Below are 12,051 nucleotides of genomic sequence, written 5' to 3'. Positions count from 1 at the left end.
AGCCTGCTTTCTAATGTGTATATACATCATGTGTACAGGGAGACAATAGGTTTTCTGAGAACTAAATGAAACAAAAATTACTCTGAAAGAATATTTTAAAAATTCATAAACTCAACTGCATACTGATGAATATTTTACATAATAGGAAAAGTATTTAAATAATTAGGTAGAAACTATGGAGTGCAAGAACTGTACTGCTCTGATTTTTGCATCACAAGCCCAGTCTAAAATCATATCACAAAAATAACTATACAATTTTAAATGGAACCACAAGGAAGGCAAAGTTACTAAAAGAACACTATTGAGCTCCGTAACATGAACAAACATTAGGGCACAGCCCTACACATAGGACCCATCATAGTCTTATATGGGGTGTGTTATTTATTGACAGCTATTTTTCTAGTTGTCAATTTTTTAGAGTGCATAAAAATCTTCTAAGCAATAAAGTTTTGTAGAGAGTGCTTCCTCCAATCCACTTGTCCTTGTATTATGTGAGAATTTTTTTGAGAAGTGCTACATTCATGTACTGGACTATCATCCTACAGTCTGCCATCCAAGAACGAACAAAATATAATTCAATTTTCTCCTAATTTTATTTTTCCAATTATGAGCTGACTTAGTTTTCAATTTAGTTTTGAAAATGCTATATCCAAATTTTTTTAAAAGGTGTTATTGCCATACCTGGTACCCAAACTAATCCAGAGGTCTCACTAGAATTTTAAAACTAGGAGTACATGGCTCCTATTTTGGTAAAAGTAGGAGTCCCATCAGCAAAGTTGCAGTCCCCTCCCAGAAACATATTGGGCAGAGCTGCCAATCCTCCAGACTAACAATTAGTGAAACAAGGAATACAAATTAGTGAATTTTGAACACAATTAGTGAAAAATTATACCACGACAATAGCTCCATCCACTTGATAGTCAGTACCGCATTATATGAAAATCACCACAAAAAAACTAAAACATTATTTACAGTGATTACATGTACAAATTTATTTGCATCCAAATTTACTGACATACACAAACTTCATGCTATTTGTCATGATATGATGCCGTAGCAGACGTTAACTTCCTCAATATGGTATATTTGTTTTCAAACACAATTCAGCTTCTTGCCTGCTGTTTAATCTTGGAGACTTAAAATTATTGCAAATTTTCAGCACCTAAGGAGGCACCAAAGTTTGTCTTATTGTTCTGAACAATATGGATATTCTTTCACTGTCACTGTTCAACAAGAAAGCTCACAAACAATGCTTCAGCATTGGCAGCTTGGAGGACTTGAGTAGGTGGCTTAAAGTACTCCAGTGCTGAACTCAGCTGTGGATGCTCTCAATTTTCCCATATCTATATGCTTTTTGCTAGCAGTGTGCTTTTTCACTTTGTTCCACAACATGCCCACAGGGGTTCATATCGTTGCTTAAAATGTATTTGTCATTTGTAATAATATTATTATATAGTACATGAATGACAAGCAAATTGTAAGCAACAATACAAGCCCCTGTGCACATTACCAATTTGAACATCTGCGGCGTACTACAGTGTGAAAAGCATAATGAACATCGATGTTTGATGGCAGAAAGCAAGGCCAATTTTTGGTGTACTCAAATCTATACTTCACTTTTTGTGGAATACATATCTTTTTCCTTGGAGGTGAAAACATTTTAAGTCTAGTGTACTTTAATTACGAATATTAATCCAGAAGATGAAACACTGAATAATTAACAATTATAGATGTCAGCTCACGTATGGAAAAAGTATGAACTTAAAGCAAATTATGACACATGCTAATCTTTCAATATCTAAAAAAATCCTACACTCAAAAAAGCTGTGTTTGTTTAGTGTTTGTTAAAAAAAAATTACAGTAGCTACGAGAATTTGTAAAACTTCTGTTCTAACTATAGATTTTATAATTTACAATGCTTGCTACAGGACACCCTGTAATACTTGGATATAGTTCTACTAACATCGTGACTAGCAATACTGAACCGTTATGGGTATCAGTGACCACTGCTGCTATTTAGACTAGCAATTAACGGGACAACATTTCATTCATGACTTAAGCCAACTAAGAATTCATGAATTAATGACTTTTTTTGCATGTGGTGTGAATCCGTGAAATGATATTGAGAGTCGAGAAATTCACGTCAAACTTGTGAGGGTTGGCAGGTCTGTTATAAGCATACCTGAAGTGAATAAATGTCCAGATGTGAAGAACCAGCAGTTGCCATCAAGTTTAATTTTCCAAATTCTTTATACCACTGACATACATGTATAGCTCTTATTTGTCCATCAGAGTGAGGCTGAGTTTTGTCAATCCATGGAAAGGTTTTATTCCAAACACTAAGCCAGGCATCACGCACTCTCTTGCACTTGGTTAATGTTCATGCATACAATCAGTTCTAGAAACCTTAGCACTCTTTCAATCTCATTTCAATTTTCATCAATTTGCCGTTTAACCCCAAAATACCTATCCAAATTTGCAAACGGCATCTTGTCTAAGTCTCAAAGTGTCTTGATTTCAAGGACACATGTACTACTTATTCAGCTACACAAGAAAACAGAATCATGTATGCTTAAGTAGCAGAGGGCATGCTTAATCACATGTATTTGGATGCATTTTGAACCTTGGACGCAGAAAATAACTTGTGCACGAGTCCTTGGTACGCATGCAATAACTGGAAGGCAAATTCAAAGGCTTGCCAGTCCTGCTTCAACCACCTGCTGAGTGGGAAATTATGTCAATCAATGATCATGTTAGCTGTGCTGATATTTACAATGAGAGACTTAAGTGGCTGAAAGACCCCCAGATGTGCATGTTGTCACTGTAACAGTATATCAGAAGAACATCACACAATGGCTGGGCAGCAAGTTCAAAGACTTCGACTAGCTACTGAGTAGTGGGAAAATGAGTTGACAATGACTGAATTCAGAGGCAGAAAGACCCAGTGATGTACATGTTGTTAATAGAGAACATCAGCTTTCATCATTGTGTTCATTTCCAAATGTAGCCGAATAAGTAGTGCATGTGACCTGGTAATCAAGATATGTTAAGACTTAGACAAATATGGACAAGTATTTTGGGGTAAAATGACAAATTGACTAAGACTGTAATGAGATTTAAAAGTGTGCTAATGTTGCTAGAACTGAAGTTCGCATGGAACAGTAGCCAGATATAAGAATGTATGTGATGCATATCATAGTGCAAGGAATAGGACCTTTCCTTGGCCTGGCATAATTCAGTCTCACTCTAATGGATAAACAAGATCTCAGTGGTGTACAAAATTTAGAAAATTAAATTCAATGGCAACCAATGGTTCTTCTGATCTGGAAATTAAGCCACTTCAGGTATGCCCAATATGCTTCTGTTAGGGGACTGGAACTTTTGCTGGTTGGATTTCTATTTTTGCCACAATAGGAATCCTAGCAAGACCTATGAGTAGTAATCTGTTATGTCTTTCAAGTTAACCTGTCAAATACAACAACCCATGCAAAGCACTGGATGATTATATAATAAGTGTGATCATTCATTTGCACAGCTTATCAATGAGATCAATCAATGGTGACTGACAAGCATGGTCTCTGTGCATCATAAGGACCCCAACTAGAAAGGTACAGTCCTTTGAAAATTTAACACTGTTGAAACAAAATGGCAGAATATTGGGGGAAGGGAATCACACACACTGCTTTTCTCTGGATTAACGAAAAACAGTCATGCTACAATGGCAGATGGATGATTAGCATTCATTCTTATAAGCAAAGTATGATTTGTAAAAATATTTTGTGAGGCATAAAACCATTTGAATTTTTTTTATACTGCACCCCTACCCAGCAGGAGTCTGCATTTCTAACCATGACTACTATATATGTGACTACTATATATTTACATATAGTATTTGTTTTCCCCGCCCTGATACTCTGTCATTTCCTATTACAGATATAGAATTTAAAAGGTTTGTGATATACTGTATGCTGCTATACTAGGATTCTAGGGAGTGTCCAGTCAAGCACCAAGATCTACATAAAGTGCATAAGGGTCCTTGGATGAAAGAGAAATGTGGAAAGGAGTAACAAGGCACAACTATAGAAAAAAAAAATTGCCACTGGTGGGTCATTATCAAGTTAGAAGGCAATATGTTAATTGCTTATACATAAAAAGGAAATTTATGTCCAAAAAAAGTAATGTTTCTTTTCACTTGTTAGTTTAAGCCCTACTGAAGAAGGACTATTGGGGTCGTCCATTAATTATGTCAACAAAATGGGGGGAGGGGGTTTGAAGAAGTTTGACAATTGTTGACATGGGGGAGGGGGGAGTTCAAGATAAATTGACATCAACAATGTTAGTTTTTACAATATATTGAATAAATCAAAAAATAGGAAATTAGTTGGTGCGTTGGTATGGCACACACTCGCTCGCCTGTCGACAGCCCACCAGTATAATCCTAAACCGGTTGAGCTCTTGCCAAGGAAGTCATAGTCTTGCATCATCATATTTTGTTTTTATTCAATGTAGATTGTATACTGTGGACAGATTTTTAAGGGAATCTGTTACTAAATTTAAAGACTGCACTGAGCCATAGACATCTAAATAGTATAGCTATCCATGGACTTCTATTAAATAGCATCTATGTTATAAGTATAGATGCTATATATATTGAAGTCCATGAGCTATCCCTCCAAGGATGGATAACTGAGCCTAGGAAACTTGAGAGCTTGACTATTATAGTCATCTTTCTTTAACGTAATACATTAAATAAATTATGTAGCCTACACAAGCATACAACTTCTTCAACCAGACAGTTACCTTAATGCCTTACAAACATTGTACACTTTGATAACAGACTCTTGTTCATTTCAGGCAAATGTCCCCCCCCCCTTTGCATGTGCTATAAAACTTGCTGGGTGGGGGTGGGGGGTCACTGAAAGTTTGACAGTTGTTGACAAGGGGGGGGGGGGGGGTAAAAAAATTGCCTAAAAATTGTTGACATAATTAATGGATGTCCCCATTTAAACAAGAAAATGCGTTTTCCATTCACTTCCTAAGTTGATCTTGCCCAATGTGTTGTAATCAATTCTTCATGATGCGAGTCATCTAAATTTTTCATAAGCTAACAGTAGCAGTTTAATTGTATGAGGATATAATTATGATCATATCAAACATTATGAACAGCTTGGAATGTATGTATGATAAAATTAGTGCAGAATGTTGATTAATAATGACTAAATTTTGCATGTTGCATATGAAAGTTCAGATTAAATTTGTATGCAAAACTTAACATTTCATCTACTGATGTACCGATTTTTTATCGAATGATTAATTGCACTCTAATATGATTTAACACCAAATTTGACAAGCATAACTCAGAAGTTTAATCTATAATATCACAAATTCTTACATGATATCTGCAAGACTTGCCAGTTATTTTCTACTGTATTTAGAAAAATTGAGAAAAAGTTTTGGGGATTTATTCTGTACAATTGAGGAATATTAACTTCCATGTCACTCATCATAAAATCTGCTGTATTACAGTGTCATTTAAAAAAATCTACTATTGTTTTTGAAGTGATTATCAGGGTACTATTCTGAAGGCAAGCACATGGCTGTGGAGAAACAAATTCTTGAATGATTTCAATCATAAAATAAGATACTAAAAAAATAAAGAGAAAACAATGGAACATTAGCTTTCTGCAAAAATTGTCATGCTTAAAAGGAACAGTGCAAAGGCAACCCTACAAGCATTAATCACATCAAGAAAAAGGGCTGAAGACATCCCCCCCAAGGAACAAATGTCATTAAGTGTGATGGAGGAAGGTCCACAACTAAAGGTTTCTGATCACAGACCTGCGGTAGAGAAAAATGTTAAAGAAAAGAAAGTGTAATCTCTTGCTGCGCAAAAAAATTAAAGAATGGTAAACATTTAGAACTGTTCTAGTTGTAACAACTGTCTCAGTTATGAACTGCATTATTTTTTCAGCCTTTATAATGTTCATTATGTTACAGTTGATGAGCATTAGCAAACTGATGACATGCTGTATATGTTTAATAGCCTTGTAGTAATGTTCAATATTACTGCATGGCTAAAAATAGCATCATTACTGGGATTGCAAGTTTGAATGTTGTGGACTGCAACTTTTATCAAGAAAGCAATCATGGACTAAAACTTTCAAAATCATGCTGATAAACTATGGATTAAATCAGCTTCCATTTGTTACTAATGCTCACACACAAATACAATTAATTTCATATATTTTTGGATCATTTTTAATGTACCAGTAAATCAGGAAATGGATAGTTAAATCAGCACAGCAAAACCAAAGTTAGGTCCTGTGGAACTGACCAAAAAAAAAAACCACAACAAGGGATCCGACCCTGGTTGATCATTTTGGTCAGGAGTCTGACATTCTAACTACAACACCACCATGGATCCTCCTTTTTAAAAGTCATAACCAAATGCTATGCTGATTATGACCTAAACAACTGAGGTGAAAATTTAACGATTTTTCCAATAACTAGTATTAAAAGATTTTCTAACAAATCAAAATCTCCATTTCAAAGTATCGTTTTTTTCTTCACTTTATACACCTTGGATTTCTCTCACAACATTTAGCAAAATGTATTTGAAATTTTACATCAAACTCTTAGTTTACATTTGTACAGCCTAGCTCATCGTTTTAGAATGTGGTTTTAATCAGATTACCTTTACAGATTCAGCTGCATGTTACATATGCAATTTAACACAACTTGGAAAATCTTGCTTTGCTGAATGACAAGCAAGAATATGATTTACAGGTTCTTTCTATCCAACAACTTACAGGACTTAAGGAAGTCTGGGAGAGGTTTGGGAACCTTTTGAATCTTGTCATGTTCTGCTCCTTCTTCATCATCGTCTTGATCATCATCTTGATCATCATCATCATGCTTATCATCCTTATCATCTTCATGATCACCATTCTCTTCAGAATCATCTTTTCCTTCAACTGATTCCATCGATTGATTTTCTGGTCCATTATCATTTTCCTTCTCTGGTTTAGCTTCTTGATAACTGTCACTCAATTCATGCACTGATGGATCTAATTGCTGTCCTTGACTTTCTGTAGACTGCTGATCCTCAACCATTTCTTCTCCTGTTCCTTCTGTGGAATACACCTGAGTAGGAGCTGCTGGTTCAGCTTCAACTTCCATTCTCAGTATTGTAATTGCTCACCTGCTGCTAATAAAAGATGATGTTAACGTAATCTGATACATTTGTTTATTCATAAGACCAAACAAATACATAGCAATAAGAAATTAATGGTGTGGAAAGGATGAAAATTGAAGACAATTCTTGAGACAATCTGGGGAGTCTGTTGGACTTAGCATACCTAAATATCAGTGTTAGAATATGTAGGAGTAATGTGTTTATCCTAGATTAGTCAAGTTTTTGAGATTTTGTGCAAATAGGTTATTTAACAATTTCTGCTGCCACTGTAATGTATTCTACTGCTTAATTGTAAAAGGCAGGAATTAATTTTGATCTAAGATTTTCCAAATAAACCAGCTGAATAAATATGTGCTGTTGATTTTATTAAACAAAAGGATGAATTACCATATACTACCATAATGCTCAGGTAGATATGGGTCTGTACTTCTTTGTAGTAGTTAAGCAAGACCATTTACCACTTTATACAACTAATCTTATTTTGAGCAAAGGAAACAATCCAAGTTGATGGTTTCTGTTGTGTTAGGTTATTACTTTGCACATGAGCATCAGTCTTCAAAATGTGTACGTGTGAACTTACATCTAGGATGACTTTCTGTGACCGTTTATGATTAAAAAAAAAGGGAAGCAAATAAAACCCGCTATTGTGATAATCAGCACAAGATAGAAGTTTAAGTAAAGATATGAAATTTTAATAATGTTCTCTTCTTCTCCCTGATGCATACCATATTTACTCACTTATAAGTCAAACTGCAAACAACAAAGATCACGATCTGCAGTAACATAATGCACCTGCAGATCAGGGTCTTTGTTGTTTGTTCTACTGATTACTCCCAAACATACATACGTATATATATATATATATATATATATATATATATATATATATATATGCTGACCTAGGGCTACTTTTTAAATACTTCGGAGATCATTTAATGAAAATAATGCTATAATGTATGAGAAAATTTCTGTAAAAAAACAAAATTATGCATTTATAATGATCACCCATGACAGCAAAAATAGTTAACTCTTCCAGGCAAGTGTATATAAAAATTTCAACCAAAAAAATAATTAATTTTATGAAAAACATACATTCATACCAAGGAATCTAATTATACAAATGTGCTTTCATTCATTATACTCAAGTATTACAAAATGTTGGTACAATTTTTGAAGCAAAATGTATTTTTGAGGTTAGACTCAGACTGGTGAGATTTCAAGACACTGGATTTTTGTTTTAAATTTTCATGTTTCTTATAGGCAAGAAGTATGTAAAATTTAAACTATTTTGAAGAAAAGAAAACCAATTCATGTCATTTGTTGTGAATATGAATCTACTTTTGAATAAAGACATTATAAAGAACAATCTGTAACATAAATCTTTATTTTAAAAAAGCATGATCATAAATATTTCTCAGGACCCCAGTGCCTGTTTGTTCTCCCTCTCTATCTCTCTCTCTCTGATTTCACAATACTACTTCATGAACTATAACATTACTCAAAATGGGTCAGAATTATTAAGAAAATATATTTAAAAAATTGACATTCAAAATTTAATGTTGCAACACACAATTTACACCACAGAAATGCAGATTTACTGTAATGAAAATTCAATGGAAAGACTGTAAATTATGAAAAAGAGATTTGTCAAGAATTTTGTCAATATGGCCAACATCAGGGATCGTCCTGGGCTTCGCCAATGTCGCAAATTGCGATATTTTTTCCTTATTGGCGACAAAAATATCCCATCTGGCGATTTTTTTGGCGACATAGTTTTTGGTTATTTAATTTGTACATACAATCATGGATTTGGACTGGATAAATTAAAAGCGAGAACGAAAGGAAGCCACAAACCTGACTAAGCAATGCATTGGAATCAATCTGTTACACAAACGATCCTTTGTTCGTATCGTCAACCCCATCTTTACAGTGCATTGTTACATCATAATCTGCTTATGCTGACATCCGGGCTGAGTACTGTATGCTGTGTTACAGTCAATCATGCTACCACACTATACCTACAACTGACCGACTTCTTAAGACGCGAATAGAACAGATACAATTAAATTGTATGGCTAATCCTTCTGTGTTTTTCTTTTTATACATATACCAATACGATTGTTTTGCTAAACCTTCATAGAAAACTTATAACCTTTGAAGTACCGACTGTGTATAAATACAAAGCAAATGGAAAAAATCTCAATCACAATTATATCTGTCGCCAGTGCAGCATTTTACTCATTGATCTTTTCCTTTTGCCATCCATTCCGTGTTACGGCTGCAGAGACTTAAACTCCGCAACAAGAAATAGCAAAAAAAAAAAAAAACACAAACAGTTTTGCATAATTAATAATAATTATTTATTTCTCAAAATACAGGAGTGAAAGAATCCCTAAATTGGGTGTGAATTTATGCTTATATATACGGTCCAATATTGCCAGGTGTTGACTCGTGTAAGTTTCATTCGTGGGAATGGAGATCCTATTTTGCTTGTCAAGAAAATTTATACCGCATTCAGTGATCATTCTTGGGATTTAGGAAGCAATTCACTACAAGCTTTGGGATGCTAGCGGGGGGGGGGGGCCTGCTGAGAGACTACTGGTGTCACCTGTCAGCACTGTAGACTGAACGTGGATTCAGTAAGATGAACCTCATAAAAACTGACATCAGAAATAAGCTCTGCATCTCATCTCTCGAGAATTTAATGAGAATCAGCATGTACAGATGTGAAAAATTAGACTTTGAAACTGCATTCAACAAGTGGGCAACTCTAAAATCGCGACAGATCTTCATGTAACAGTTTGTAACATTTTGTTAATGCTTGTTGTAATTAAAGTATTAACTAACCCATCTTTTGTAATTTTCATTGCCTGTTACATTAATAGACTAAATTAACACTTGGAAAAATGTACACTACTTGTTTTGGCGACACTTTTTGAAAATTGGCGACAAAATATTGAGGTTGGCGATTTTTTTGGCGACAGCTTTTTAAAAGCCAGGACCATCCCCGCAACATCTTTTGTAGAATTGTGGAAGTATTCAAAGTAAGCCATTTTTTTTTGTCACTGATATTTTAAAGATTTAATAATGAACCAAACTGTCTTATCATAAATAAATTTTAAAATGGAAACTTTTGTTTATACCAAATTTCAGATCAAAGAATATGTAATATATGAATATTGTAATGTATAGGCACTATTAGGTTTAGGAATAAGATAAAATTTCAATCTGTGTACAATTTGCCATTATGGTATTTTGATGCAAAAATGTTGGGGTGGTGGTTCTTAAACAATGCCAAAAAGAGCTTCAGAAGTACCTGAAACAATGGAATAGTGAATTTATGCTTATTAATGAATGCTCACATAACATTTCTACAGAACGACCAGTAAGAAATATGCTAAATTCTGCTTCAAATAACACGAGGTCAAGATTTGCAAAAAGTAACCAAAGACCAGTATTAAAAATGGTGGACAATGCCCGTGTTTGAATGCCTACTGCGAATTTAATTGAACTGCTATCATTATGATTTCATTTTTGAATTGTGCACACTCAGTTTATGCACAAAACTTTCCATTTTCATACATTCAACAATTCTGGAGAGAAAAAAAACATCCTGTTGCTCATTTTTATTCAGTTGCTTACCCCGACATGTTGAAATTGGAGAACTCGTGCAAAATGGCATTCATGAAACAACTAAGACTTGATTTTTAAAAAATATTCTTACACAAGACTTCGTTGAAAAATAACGTGTTTTAGTTGCATATCCTGACATTTGAACGATTTCTGTAAAATGCCTTTAGTAGACAACGAACGTCTCATTCGATACGATGAATCACTCGGTCTTTTCTGCCATGTACACCGCGATGTTGAAAAAACAAATCTACGTATACTGTTATTGGTGTACTGGATTGTTTTACTGTAATGCTTAATTTTTTCTTAAGAACGTTACTTACGCATATAATTAGGCAAGTAATTCAAAATGAGCACAGAACTTGACGAATTTATGACAGATAAGGACTAAAGACCGCGTGCTCGTCTCAGACCAATAAGAAATCACCTCAAAATACCCGGATGTAAAAATTGTACTTTTCATTGCCACGATGACTGTACGGCCCAGTTTCCTTTATCCTCTTTGAGATAATACAGTTTATCCACCGTTTGGTTTTCTTTCTTTTTAATCAAATTGTAAGGAAGCAATTAAAACTAAATAAAAATAATATGGTGGACCTCAGTACAGATACTGGTCTTCGTGATAAGATCAACAAATATTCAACTTGAATTTCAAATTCGGTACGAAAAAACAGTTTCTGCGTGAACAGCAAGCAGGAAAGCATTATTAGCGGTTATAAAATTGAACTAAGTGTGACAATTCGTTTGCATTATGTCATATTTAAAAACATAACTGACACGACAAAATGGATAAATTTACCTGATTTTCGCATAAACTTTGGTTCCCTGAAAACCGGAAGTAATTGATCTAATATGCAAGCCGACAACGTATCATTTCTGATGCGGAACAATTTGCGTTGTGCACAATTTAATCATACATACATACATACATAGGATAAAAAAGAAAGTTAAAAACATCTTGAAAATTATGCGAGTTGAATGCCATTTTTGGTGAAGTTATGAAATGTCTTTTTTTGTTCTTTGTGCTTGCATTTGATTTTCATTGCTCATAAAACTTGCACAAACATATACTCATATTTATTCTGTGTTATCTTCAGAAACATTACAAAAGAGAATGTGCATGTGCGTGTTTTGGTCAAATACAAACAGTGTCATAAAATTTGTTGCATCTGTACACCCAGTACCTATACTATTTTGGTATTTACTCCTTTTTTCTTCTTCCATAC

At 34.3% G+C, this 12,051-nt stretch overlaps 1 protein-coding gene across 4 annotated transcripts in view; it reads right to left on the bottom strand.

Annotated features, from left to right (window-relative positions):
* Nucleotides 1–11,702, bottom strand: part of LOC149802925 (uncharacterized) — a 50,038-nt gene extending 38,336 nt beyond the window's left edge. The window contains exons 1-2 of one of the 4 annotated variants that reach the window (XM_089952412.1): nt 11,625–11,702; nt 6,810–7,207 (exon numbers count right to left, since the gene is read on the bottom strand). In XM_089952412.1, the coding sequence (XP_089808538.1) occupies nt 6,810–7,179 (370 nt within the window). In that variant the 5' untranslated portion in view covers nt 7,180–7,207; nt 11,625–11,702. Of the gene's footprint in view, nt 1–6,809; nt 7,208–11,148; nt 11,265–11,624 lie in introns of those variants that run through there. The other 3 variants (XM_089952413.1, XM_089952415.1, XM_089952414.1) reach the window with 3 other exon arrangements.
* Between the last annotated feature and the right edge of the window lie 349 nt (nt 11,703–12,051).

Source organism: Sinohyriopsis cumingii, chromosome 3 (genome assembly GCF_028554795.1).
Source record: "Sinohyriopsis cumingii isolate HCF-2022 chromosome 3, ASM2855479v2, whole genome shotgun sequence".
Classification (NCBI taxonomy): domain Eukaryota; kingdom Metazoa; phylum Mollusca; class Bivalvia; order Unionida; family Unionidae; genus Sinohyriopsis; species Sinohyriopsis cumingii.
This window is presented reverse-complemented; position numbering and strand designations above follow the sequence as displayed.